At 34.1% G+C, this 13,594-nt stretch overlaps 1 protein-coding gene and 1 long non-coding RNA gene across 2 annotated transcripts; both read right to left on the bottom strand.

Annotated features, from left to right (window-relative positions):
• Nucleotides 1–4,194: 4,194 nt before the first annotated feature.
• On the bottom strand, nt 4,195–7,218 carry LOC141832678 (uncharacterized). Its single transcript, XR_012602122.1, has 3 exons — nt 6,991–7,218; nt 5,671–6,385; nt 4,195–4,457 (listed from the first exon to the last, which is right to left on the bottom strand). It is a non-coding gene; the product is annotated as an uncharacterized LOC141832678 (long non-coding RNA).
• Nucleotides 7,219–7,957: 739 nt separating this feature from the next.
• LOC141832352 (putative WRKY transcription factor 9) lies at nt 7,958–9,899 on the bottom strand. The gene is made up of 5 exons (XM_074719856.1): nt 9,669–9,899; nt 9,439–9,576; nt 8,935–9,327; nt 8,710–8,823; nt 7,958–8,607 (listed from the first exon to the last, which is right to left on the bottom strand). Exons 1-5 carry the CDS (start codon nt 9,870–9,872, stop codon nt 8,095–8,097), a joined length of 1,362 nt encoding a protein of 453 aa, XP_074575957.1. The 5' UTR covers nt 9,873–9,899; the 3' UTR covers nt 7,958–8,094.
• Between the last annotated feature and the right edge of the window lie 3,695 nt (nt 9,900–13,594).

The following is a 13,594-nucleotide window of genomic DNA, read 5'->3' as shown; positions in this document are numbered from 1 at the left end:
ATCGATTTTTGAGCATATATAATCTATGAACATTTTGAAGATTGATTTTTGAGCATGTATAATCTACCTTGCAGATTTATTGATAGACAAACTAATGGAGAAGATTGTTTACTTATTATTAAAGCCTTGTGTCCATAGAGGCCATTGCTAGACTTTGTCCAACTTAATTAGCCTTTGGTACAAAATCTTTTACCATTAATTGCTATACTACCAATTGATTGTAATCAAGGTAATTGATTTTAATTAATTATATTTTTGTATTTTAGAAGTAAACTTATAATGTTTAATTGATTATAATATGTAGAAATTAATTTTTAGATTATTATTATTTTAATAAAAATAACTAAGTATTACCATCCAAAATATTTTAAATTAATTCAAAATTTCATAGTTTAAATTATTCTAAATTCTTAATGCATTAGTTCTAAATTTAATTTAAATTATTTAAGCTTGATTTATTTAATTAATAATTCAATCTATTTATGCAATCATGAATTCATTTAAAATTTGTTTCGAAATTCAGTTTAAACATTAAATTTATTACTTAATTTTAGTTCTAAATTTTATTTATTTAAATTTGAAATTAATTAACTTATGTTTGATATTTATTTCTTTAATTATAGTTATATATATATTCTTCATGCCATCTTTCTTGTCCTCACGAGTAGGTAGATGGTTTCCTATAGGGGTGTTATTGTTAATAGGCCTGATGTCGAATTCCAATGGATGCAGATTGCCTCACCCTTTGCAGGCTAGATTGCCTCACCCTTTGCAGCTGGCTAGTTTTGTTAAGGGCGAAACTTCCCATGATTTATATATCCTCTTTTCATGCACATCTAGTGAGCATCTAATTTTTTTATTTTATAAATTTTATTATGCTTAATACTATAATCCAACTCTAAAGGTAAAATTTTAAATGATTTAATCATAAATAAATAAATAAATAAATAATCTTATCGACGTATAGTATAAGAGATCGTGTGTTGTAAATAAATAATAACCAAGAAAGCTCTTACCTTATCATGATCTGGAAGATGATTTTTGAAATGTGGACTTAACTAACTAATAGTTAAATTTGAATCTAACACAAGATCAAACGTTCATTAAAACTTAACTTGAATCAATAAAGATAAAATTGACATAATTAACATCTCACAAAATCTATCAAGCAACTCTTATATGTCAAGTACTGAGACACTTAGAACGGATGAGATGATAACGATCATTAAATTATAAAGTTTTGAAAACACTTTCAAAAATTATTAAAATTATTTTTATAAAATAATTTTTAAAAATTTGATAATTACTTGAAATTTATGTTTGCTATGTGTACTTATTATAAAATATTCAAAAAATCTATATATTTAAAAATTGATTGACTAACACTTAGACACAAATCTTTAGTCAATATTATGTCTATAACCCTAAGATATATAGGCAGAAATTTCTTGTGATCAACAAGAATATCCTAAAGGGTGTCTAGTTAAGGGAGATGTACTTCTTGAACAAAAGATCTTTAAAAATATTACTTTAAACCTTTTTGAAAACTCATATTTTAAAAAATAATTTATAAATTAGTTTTTTTAACTTGGATTAACCTCTGAGACATATAGGGAGTTTGTCTTATGGTTAACAATAAGCTCTAAGGAAATGTCAGAGTTAGGAGAAATCTAAATTGAAAGTTTAATTAAAATTCATGGAAGTGCGAGTTTCCTTTGACTTACGGTATTCAAGTCATCTTGATCATGAAGGAGTATACTTTGACATCTTAAGAAAACATCTCCATGGAAGATGTGGATCCAGGATGATTGGGTATAAATCGAAGTGTCTGAAGGTATTTGAATAACCCATAGAGGATTCACCGCTCTTTGTAAAAAGAGATGTATACTCTGCGACCACTTGTTAGAATTGTTATTGAAAGTCTTTAGCCAAAGTATTACATGTCAAGAGTATGACACTTTTGGATACATGTACAAGTAACTTGAATCCACATAACAAGAAAGCAAGTTTGGGCTAGGTGTGACGAAGTCAGCCTAGTGGGGACTGACACATATTGATCATATCCTGAACTAAACGGGTATAAGATGGTGAAATTTTGAATTATAATATTAAATATTAAAAAAAATTAAAATAAAAATTATTATTTATTTATTTTTTTGACTTACAATTAAGTCATTTAAGAATTTTCTTTTAGAGTTTAATAGTTGGATTATAATATTACTGACACATATAGACCATGTCCTGAATTGAGCAGGTATAAGATGATGAAAAGAATGAGACACATTTCATTATAGTTGATAAAAAGTTTAGAAATTATTTTGGAATCAATCGTTTATTTTTCGATCTATATATATATATATATATATATAATTGATATACTGTGCGTCTTAAAAGATACGACTGTGCGCAACATCAGTAATATTGAGGCATCCGAAAACATTCCAGGCACCTGAAATAGTAAATATATTTTTGTTATATTTTTTATTATTTATTTATTTATTTGGTTTACGGTTAAACTATTTAAAATAAAATTATTAAAATATTATAGTATTAAATATTATAGTTTAGGAGTTGAATTATAGTATTAAATATTAAGAAAATTTAAAATAAAAATTATTTATTTATTTATTTATGGTTAAGCCATTTAAGAATTTTCTTTTAGAGTTAAGGGTTGGACCAACGTAGTAAAAAACTTATATTCCTTTTATGAAAATAAGTATATGTATATATGATAAACAGTCAAAATTAAAGAGGCTTTAATTTTAACGTTAATTTGTTTAATTAACTCTTCATTAAATTTTAATTAGCCCTCTTATTTTAATTAAATTAATTAAAAATTATTTTCAATAAAATTTATATTATTTCAATTGAAATGAATTAAGATTTAATTAGTTTTAGTTGATTTTTTTGTCAATTGTTATATGCATTAAAATACCAAAGATATAAATTTTGTACATGCATGTGGCTTATTTGACTCCTAGAAATATTGATGATAAATATTAGTAATGTACTTAATGAAGTAAACTCTTCTTTAATCTCAGATTAGCCTTTATCAAAGTGTGCATCATGACTATATATCCAATATCGCAAAATGCTCTATCAATTTATAAAACCTTTCACATGAGTAATTTTCATATTATTCAATCTCATTATTATCTTATATCATACCAATTAGATGACTTAGGACCTAAAACAAAGTAAATTGAAAACTCATAGTCTCTTGCAATGTCTTCAAGAGCTAAGTTAGATATCTATTGCCATAAATATGAGATGATAAAGAATCATGACTAATGGGATTAATTCTTGATTAACCTAGTGATACACCATGATCTCATGTGTTCTTCAAATCTCAACCATATCATCTAAGACACAATTGTTCTACTTGTGTGGAACTAACCTAAGAATCTATCTCCCATGCACTACACTATTAAATATGCCTATGCACTTGCCATTGAGCAACACACACAACAAAAAAAACCTGATTTAGAGACGGAATATTTCCGTCTCTATTCCGTCGCTAAGTCAGGTTAGCGACGGAATCGAGACGGAAGTAACCCGTCGCGTAAAAATGGGTCGTTGACGTCAGCTTAGCGACGGAATTTATTTTCCGTCGCTAGAATTAGCGACGACTTATTAAAAATCCGTCTCTAAAGTTTGCGACGGCTAAAAATTATCGTCGCTATATTTTAGAGACGGAATATTAAATTTCCGTCTCTAAATTTAGAGACGGAATTTTAAATTTCCGTCTCTAATATCAATTTTTCGGCGAAAGGCATTCTGGTCATCAGGTTACTTAGAGACGGATTTTTTTTATTTTCCGTCGCTAACTAGAGACGGATATAAAAATCCGTCGCTAACTAGAGACGGTTTTTTAAATATCCGTCGCTAACTAGAGACGGATTTTTAAAAATCCGTCTCTAGATAGAGACGGATTTTTAAAAATCCGTCTCTAGATAGAGACGGATTTTTAAGAATCCGTCTCTAGTTAGCGACGAATTTTTTAAAAACCGTCTCTAGATAGAGACGGATTTTTAAAAATCCGTCTCTAGATAGAGACGGATTTTTAAAAATCCGTCGCTAGATTTTATTAATTTTTTAATACATTTTTTCTGTATCACATTTCCAGTAAGCACTGCAATTGTCCCTGTTTACATATCATAATTCAAATTACACAATAAGCACTGCATAACAAAATACTATTTAAAAATTTCATTAATACATAATAAAATCCGTCACATATCAAAATACAATTCATAACAAAATAAAACATCACACATGTCTACAGATTTGTAAGTGTCTAAGTCATCACATCTTGAGTACAATACATATACTATCCATCAGAAAAACAAACAAAGCAGGTTTAACTGTGATAATGAAACCATTCTTGCAATGACGAGATCACCAAAAACTTGAGGATTTTGCTCTTGAGATTAAGGCATCAACTTGACGAATCGAACCTGCAGTTGTAAAAGATTGAACCTGAGTTATTATTGTCAAATAATGAAAGAGATATGACAATTATACGGAAATCTAGATCACAACTAAAACATATATCCTTGCCTTTAACTCAAGCCAAGTAAAACAAATAAGACAAGCAATGGTTTTCAATGAAAAGAAGAATGGTTTTCAATGAAAAGACATGCAAGTTCTGGGGAAATTTTAGTAGGAACTAAGAAGTATAAAGCTTAGTGTATAAGAATTTAAACTTTTCTGGAAGAAGTAGGATGTAATATTGTCTATTAGTTCCACGGATATTAAAACAACATCACAATTCAATTTAAATGATGGCATACCATGATAGACCATCTATATAATTCTTTCCTTGCAATACAAATGTATATCACAGAAATTTCTCTAAAGCAAGTGTGCATTATTATCTTGTAATTGTAAGACTGTCACAAGCACGTGGTTGCATATCTCATATATCATATATGCAGAGTATGGCACAGCAGATGAGCAGAATGTGAGGAAACGACATAGGATCAGCTAGGTTCCATATTTTTCGTACATGCGTACCAAATTTAGGATACTTGTCCCCTGGAAATCAATAGATTGTGCCAGACTTCCAGGCTTTCAGCTTATGATAACTCTAACAGCAATAAGCAACTTATTCCTAGTTTGGATGTATAAGTAATATATTCAGAAGCCTAACACTTTCCAGTTATCATTGCTTTCCCAAGTACAGACAAACATTAAGAAAGAAGAGCATCCAGCAAAAAAATTACAGTATTAAGCAAAAAAGGAGCATCAGATTAATTACCATAGTCGTCTAGGGAAACAAATCACGGTGGGGAAACAAATCCCTAATAGCACTGAAGTAAGGATCATTCATAGGATCATATTATACCTTTACAAATTTGTGGGTCAGATAATAGTAGCTACAGGGTACAACAGAATTCTCCACAGTAGGCATGCTCCAAACAAAATCCCTAATAGCCTCCATTTCTATAAATTTACTATCAAATAAGACAGCATTCTTTTCTAGTACTAGATTTGCTAGAATCAACCTTTCAAGCAACAGTAGAATTAATAAAATGCAGAATGTCTGAATCCTTTGCAGTAAACTTCCTGACTGACCAAATGTAACAAGATTTTCGAAGGAAAACACTCATGAAAGTGCAGTGGATAAATAATACAATGATATAAAGTTACGTAAAAAATTCTACTTACCTTCATTCCAATATATCATGCAATTGTTTACACAACAATCAATCTTCTCCACGGGCAAACCTAAGCCCCTGACCAATTTCTTTGTACTATAGAAACTATCAGTCATTTGATGTTCAGCAGGGAGCAACTCTGACATCAATTGGCAAATGTCATCGTAACATCGTTCTGATAAATGATGTTCAGCCTTGATGTTTAACAATCTTGCAGTAGCTGATAATTGGGAATGACCAGATGGATTACCTTCCCACACTTCTCTTTCACTTGCCTTTAACATGTCGTATAGTTGTTGAACTGCAGGTGTTGGTCTTTCATCCATATTAGATAAATCAGCTGCATTAATTGCGTCATTAACCATAGCTTGCATCATATGGTCAGTAGATGGTGATTCCTCTAAAACAGCTGTGCTAGATGAAGAAGCAGCTGAGGTTCCAATTCTTTCCGAAATATAAGGCTCCCCGTGACAATACCAATTGTAATAGTTTGGAACAAAACCATTTTTACAAATATGCACCTTCACGGTATCCTCATCACGGAAAGCTTTATTTCGACATTTGCAATGATTGCACGGACAACGCAACTCTGCACCATTCATACATTCTGGATGGCTCTTAGCAAAGTTCACAAACTCTTCAACTCCGGCATAAAATTCAGGTCGGAGAAATCCATCATCTAATCTATTGTACATCCATGATTTGTTCATATACATTGTAACCTTCTGCAAATATTTGTAAACTTGAGGATAATACAAATGACAATATTTGTACATCTAATCTATTGTTCACTCTTTAATTGAAAGTATATTAATTGAAGCTAATTTTTTGCATTTACATTCTTAGCTCTCTTCAAGTACTTAGCATAGTTCCTCTGTTTATAATACATGTGACCCAGTAGTTCATAATGCACATTTTCCATTGACCTTCAAAAAGTTATATAGGTGATCAGTTTTATTAGTTGAATCAGAGTATTATCAAATAATCCTAGATAATAACCCTATTTTTCCAACATCCAACTATCTAAGCACATCACCCAGACCTTAAATAATTATAATCAGGATTTCTTGCAGATCACACAATGTTCATCGATTGAATCAACTAAGCAAAAAAGGAAAACTATGTATTACAAAAAATTCAACTTCTGGTACAATCATCGAATCATGCTGCTTAATATGAGAAAAGCTATTGGTGCAATCATGGTATCATAGAAAGCTTTTGGTTCTCATGAAATTGCAGTCCGTCTAAAATGCACAGATTACTCATTAGCAACTAGATTACCCATTAGCAACTGAACAGAGATACAAACATCAGCGGGAGGAAGCCTTACAAGGTGGGAAGATCTGTTGACGGAAGAGGAGTTCGTCGGAGAAGATCTGTTCGCGGGAGCTCAGTTGGACGGAGAACGCGCGGAGCTCTTGGCGTCGCAGAACGGAGAGAGAGGCCGCCGGGAGGAGAGTTCGCTGGAGGAGGAGAGGCCGCCGGGAGGACAGTTCGCCGGAGAGGAAGAGGACGCCGGGAAAATGATTTCGCAGCGAGAGAGAGGAGAGGGAGAGAATCGCGCAGGAGGAGAGGAGGGAGAGAATCGCGAGAGAGAGCAGATCTGTTCGCGCAGGAGGAAAAAAAATGCGGCGGCGAAACCCTAATACTATCTACCTAGCGACGGAATTTAAAATTTTCCGTCTCTAGGTACCGACGGAATTTTAATTCCGTCTCTAGGTAGAGACGGAAAATAAAATTCCGTCGCTACATTTTAATTGCTGACAATATATAATATTTACATATCGAGGCTTTAGCGACGGAAAAATAATTCCGTCTCTATTCCGTCTCTATTTAGAGACGGAAATTTATATTTCCGTCGCTAGAGAGACGGAATTAGAGACGGAATTATTTTCCAGTCGCTAAAGCCTCGATTAGCGACGGACACAAAAAATCCGTCTCTATATGTAGCGACGGAATATATTTCCGTCGCTAATTCCGTCTATTCACTGGTTTTTTTGTGGTGACATGCATGGTCAATATTAATTGTAGCCTAACAAAAACTCCAAGTTACATATACTTGCATTCATTCATCAAAATTATATACATATATATATATATATATATATATATATATATATATATATATATATATATATATATAATGCAAATTAAATTATTAATGATCATGTAGGCATATATATATATTATACGCTCAAAATTGTTTTCAGAGTAAATGCAAAATTATTAAGGAACTACCTACATTACATTACATTACCCTATGGAACAGAAGCAACAACATGCAATTAACAACAACAAAGAAAGAAGTATATATGTAGCAAACAATTCAGCATTCAATCAAGTCTAATATAATTGTCTATTTACCTCTGTCTACTAAATTAATCTTCGATTCGATCGATGGATGGCTAATTAATGAGACCTTAATTCCACTTGCTCATGCACTGTTCTCCCCATCCTTGAGCCCTCCACCGCTGTCCTTGTTGATGTATGAGCTAATGGCGGCCGCCGCCACGGCAACAGTTTCCGGCGTGGACCTCTCATCCTTACTCGATAGCCAAGGATTCCCACCGCCAAAGTGATGAGGGCTGTAATTGCTCGAGAAGGAGGGCATGGCCCATGGGTACTTTACACCGGAAGGAAGTAGCACTTGTTGCTGGCCGGATGATCCCAGTGGACTAGGTTGCCGCTCATGGCTCCCCGCCGCGCCGGCTAAGACGCTGGAGAAGCTGCTCGGATTAGCGTAGTTGCTGATGGAGGAGGAAAAAGATGGGTGCCCCGAGTAAGGGCTCAGGTAGGAAGGTGGAATATTCGCGTCGTTTGGTAGCAGGAAATTCGCCGCCGAGGTGCCGGTGGAAGCTAGGGCGGTGGCGCCGACCGGCAAGGGGTGGTTGTGCGTCCCTTCGTAGGTCGTCACCAGTATCGACATGTCCTCCAGGCACCTCTGCACCTGCATTATATATAAACAATAGAGGCTAACCATGCATCTCCTACGTTCGATCGATCGATCGACCGATATGAAACGACTGATGATCGGCGCGGCTGAATTTACCTGCTTCCTCACCGGGCATCCTGGCGCGACGGTGCATCGGTAGTAAGCCCTAGGGCACGGATTCCCCTTCGCGACCTTCTGCCCGTATTTCCTCCATTGGCAGCCGTCGTTCATCTGGGAATCGAAGTGCACTCCACTGATTGAGCGGATGAAAGATCGATCGAAAAACAGCCTTATATTTATCATTCTTGATTGATTTCTGATGGTATGCATGCATGCACTTACCGTAGGCCCTTGGCACCTTGCTCGAACGGAAACTCTAGTTTTTCTGGTGGCCGGGTTGATGCTTTGGCTCGCGACTTGGGACAGCTCCGAATTGGGATATCGCTGCGCGCCGGCATCAAGCGGCGGCGGCGGCGGCGGCGGCGGCGGCCAGTTGCTCATCGGCGTCGACGTCTCTTTGCCTTTCTCCCGAGCTTCGGCCTCTAGTTCTCTCACTTGTTGGCCATCGCCGCCGCCGTCGTCGCCGCCGCCATAGGTTTGCAAGCTCAAAGATAAAGTCAACTCCTTGTCGTCGTCCAGCAGCTGTTGCTTGGTTTCTTTGCTCTCGCCCGACGACTTCTTCTGCTCCTGGAAGCTGCTGCTCTCCCCTCCGAGAGAAAGACAAACTTGCTGCTCCTAAATTTAGTAATTAATTACCAAAACGAGACCGATCGATCGACTTCAAAATCTAACCTCTCAGCTATCGAATTATGGAATACTCGATCGATAGAAATTAGTAATTAATACTTGTTGATGATTTTGCTGCTGGATTCCCGCCAACTTCGCCTGCAACTCTTGATAGTCTTCGAAGGTCCTCTCGATGACCTCTTTCAGTAGCTTGTTCTCCGCCTTCATGCGTTCCATCTCCGCTTGCAAAATCCCCAACTGGAAGATCCACAGATTTCAAAAACAGGTTTCGCAAAATTAAATGAAAAAAAAGAGGTTAATTAATTAATTCTATATCATTCAAAACTCACCTCATCCTCGATCGAATGGTCGTCGCCTGATCCCCTTCCTGAGACCGACGACTGCTTTGTCTTTTCATCAGAATTCCTCGCATGTCCCTTCCCCTTCTGCTCGCCCCCCTCATCTTCTTCTCCTCGTCCCCGTCGCGACTCCTCATCTTTATCCTCGCCCGACCGATCATCAGCTGTGTCGTCCAAGGACAGATCTATATGCATTATCCTCCCTCCTGATCTCTTAATTCTTCTTCTTCTTCTTCTTCACGGTACGAATGACCTCGTAGCCGATCGATGCCCAACTTTTTCTGTGTCTTGACGTTCCCGAGGCGCTGGAGTCAATGCGCAAAGCGTATTAATTAATTAAAGAGTCAGAAGAAGGAAAAGAGAGAAGTCTCACACGCAGCCTTCAATTTTTAATAATCAACTATCAATTCTACGAAACCACATGATCCCATCGATTTACAATTTTCTAATCCCAGGCCTGACGTCGTTATCTTCACCGAAACCCAACAATTTCAAAAGTCTTCTTGCGACCACCACACCGATGGTTAAATTCCTCCATTGACGTTGAGATGAGATGATGATGATGTTTTGGCTTAAAACTCACGTTGCTGTACTTAATTTGTCTAGCTACCAGCTACGGCGTTTAGGGTTTACTAGCTCTGGTTAATTATCTATCTATCTTTCACATGCATATCCACACACACACGTAGACGTAGCGATCGATCGCAGTTGCCATGGCGTGCATGCGTATTTAATTGAGTTTGCATTTATTGGGATTCAATGATTAGTGTGGGTCGCCACTCGATCCCAAACCTTGGGATTGAGGTTTTAGTCAATGCATTCTCTATTCCCAAGAGTCAGAAACTGGACCTGTCGTCATGCAGAATAATATATATGCATAGTTTATGCAGAGCAAGAATATATAACTACCTGAGGCAGCCAATGACTAATAGGTTTGAAATTCACCATTGTCCAAATGCTAATGTTTTGAGGATTTAATTTTTATAGTTATCTCTTAATTAAACTCCATTGAATTCTACTTGTGATATATATATATATATATAGCTAGCTCATAAAGTTTCATGTGGGTATCTTTTGGTTATATTCATTTTATATAGACACACACATTTAAAATTATTCTTACAGAAAGATATCTAGCTCTGACTTTTTTTACTATTGCTAAATATTGATTTAACTAACAAACCCTAATGCTTAATTTAGTTCTTGTGAAATAACTCACCTTGTAACTTTTGTGTGATGTGTCGGTTATCAACAAATGTAGGCAAGCCACTCGTTTATAATCTTATTCACAACATCTTTGAAACCTTAGTTTTCATCACAAAATTAATTTGAAGCCCTTTGATTCGATTAATTATATTCTTATTTCTCTTAGAAGTGTAGATGAAAATAGATGACAAAATATAGATGCAAAAGAAAGAAAGAATAATTTCATATTAGAAAATTTAAGACAAATAAATTAATTTATATTGACTTATACCATGGAAATAATATGAATATTTTGGGATAAGATGCTTTCTCTCATGTATGTGCCTCAACTAGCTTAATTTTCATTAAAACTAGTTGAATCCATTCAAACCTCTAAGTCCTTAAAAATGCTTGTGGTTGATATTGATTAAGGTTTTATTGTCAGTTTAGCTACATAATTGCTTGATCTAACTGCCTAGGTCAATGAAATGATATTTTAATAGGTATTTTACTAAATAAAATTTGATTTTCTGAATTTTTCTAAAAGTGTTTTTTTCTCATTTTTGTTCAAGCTCACTTCAAAGTTCTCTCCACCCAAATTGGTTAAAAGTTGACTTCTAAGTCAACTCCCATTTTTAAATTAGCTTGCAATGATTTTTCATAAAAAATATATGTGAATTTATATTTTTTTCATATGAAATATGGTTTTTTCCTTCAGATTTTCATAATCTAGTGAAATGATGATTAAATGACATATTTTGACTAAAATAAATTAATTATAAAATCATCTTCCTGAACAAATTGATTTTAAAATTAATTAGTTATTTATAACATTTTCACTTAATATATATATATACATTTTAATTACTAGCTCATGCATGCATGGTAATGTAAATTTAAATTTCTTTACTTAAATTTTTTATTATCAAATAAATATAAATAAGCTTTTACTAGCCTATATATTCATAAAAATCTTATTAGTTCAAAGCCCTATACTTGATATTTCTTAAGATTCCTAGAAGTTTTTTTCTTCTAGAAAATAAAAAAAGACACCAAGCGTATTCTTTAGAGACCAACATGAGCAAATTCTCTTCGGTGATTTTTTTAACATCGGATATCCAACTATTAGAATCAATTAATTTTGAGAGCGGTCGATTTGATTTCACAAAAATTTCTCATCAATTATCAAGATAAATCAGAAAATGCTAATAGAAAGGCACCCATCCAGACGATCAACATTCGTAGGTCCACTTCTCATTAAAGAAAAAAATCTTCTGCATTGCGTCACAACTAAAACTCAAACCTGAGCTACTTGATTATCGCTGGAGCACCTAACTGTTATATATACCGTAACCCCAGAGGCTAATCAACTCCCTACAGTATATACAAACAAACATCAATGGCTAAGCTGTCTCAATAAATACACTACACTGAAATGTGATTTTTTTAAGTTATTATTTATTTATATAATTATTTTAGCATTTCACGGCAAGTGATGTATAATATATTAATTACGCTTCACATCTCCAAAATCCCAAGTCAGAAAGCTTCTGAACTCAGCCAGGACATTGTCAACAAGAAGACCACCTACCATTCCATTAATAATTAGCTCGATTAATTATATATACATGTCCCTGCAAATTTTCTTTATATATATCTATTTCCCCCGGTGAAGATTCCAGCTCTGTGAACTTGCAATAAATAAATTTAAATTTATTTTTTTAGGTTAATAAAATAAGTAAGTTTGAAAAGCTTATAACATGCAATAGTTAATATATATATATATATGCTTCAGAATTCGTGTATTGAATTATTATTATTATTATTATTATTATTATATCAACATGTGTAATATATATATAGTACAGTTGGTTCGAGAGTTGACGTTGACGATGGTGCAAGTTGAGAACTCGACTCCGCCACATTCCCAAGTTAGATAAACAAACCTATTTAATTAATACACTTAATTAATTTCTCTTTTAATTAATTAATTAATTAATTAATTAATTAAAGATCGTTGTTGGAGCTGCAGGATTAGACCTAGCTAGCTAGCTAGCTAGCTAGTCATACGTATATATATGCATGCACCCATTATTGACAAAAGTCTTGGACGATCGATTGATCGGCTAATTAATTACAGCGTTGACTTGGAGTTAGATATAATAATTAATTAAAGACAATTAATTTAATTTAGATATAATAAATATCATGTATATATATATATATATATATATATAGTTTTATTGTTATTGTGATAGTTTATTATTAAGGTCGAGAGCCCTCATGGCCCAACATCTTAATGTTAATGGGCCTTTCTTGTTGGAAAATAAAACAACAATCTCACCGATATATCGCCCCCCTTTAAAAGATCCAAGGTTAATTATATTCCTCCCCTAGATTCTGTTTTAAATGGACTGACTGACAATCTCTTATTTTAAGATTGTTAGTTGCTAGAGACAAATAACAAAAATATTAAATTTTAAAATAAATTTAAATTTATTTGATCTGTTGACTTGATTTGTTGGAACTTTGAGTCAGGAGGTCGAGTTAGGAGGTCCAACTACTTAACTAGATATGTCAAGTTGCTAGGAAAGATTGAGCCGTCGAACAGAGAGACTGAATTCTTGAGCTAGGAGGCCAAGCAAGGAGACAAGGGTGCCAAGTAGAGAAGTATATTGAGCATTATCGAGACATGTATATATTATATACAATTTATTTAAAACAGATTCGTC

Source organism: Curcuma longa, chromosome 7 (genome assembly GCF_044706935.1).
Source record: "Curcuma longa cultivar G26 ecotype Majalengka, Jawa Barat chromosome 7, ITB_CL_G26_1.1, whole genome shotgun sequence".
NCBI lineage: Eukaryota > Viridiplantae > Streptophyta > Magnoliopsida > Zingiberales > Zingiberaceae > Curcuma > Curcuma longa.
The sequence above is the reverse complement of the archived record's forward strand: the minus strand, read 5'-3'. Positions and strand labels throughout refer to the sequence as shown.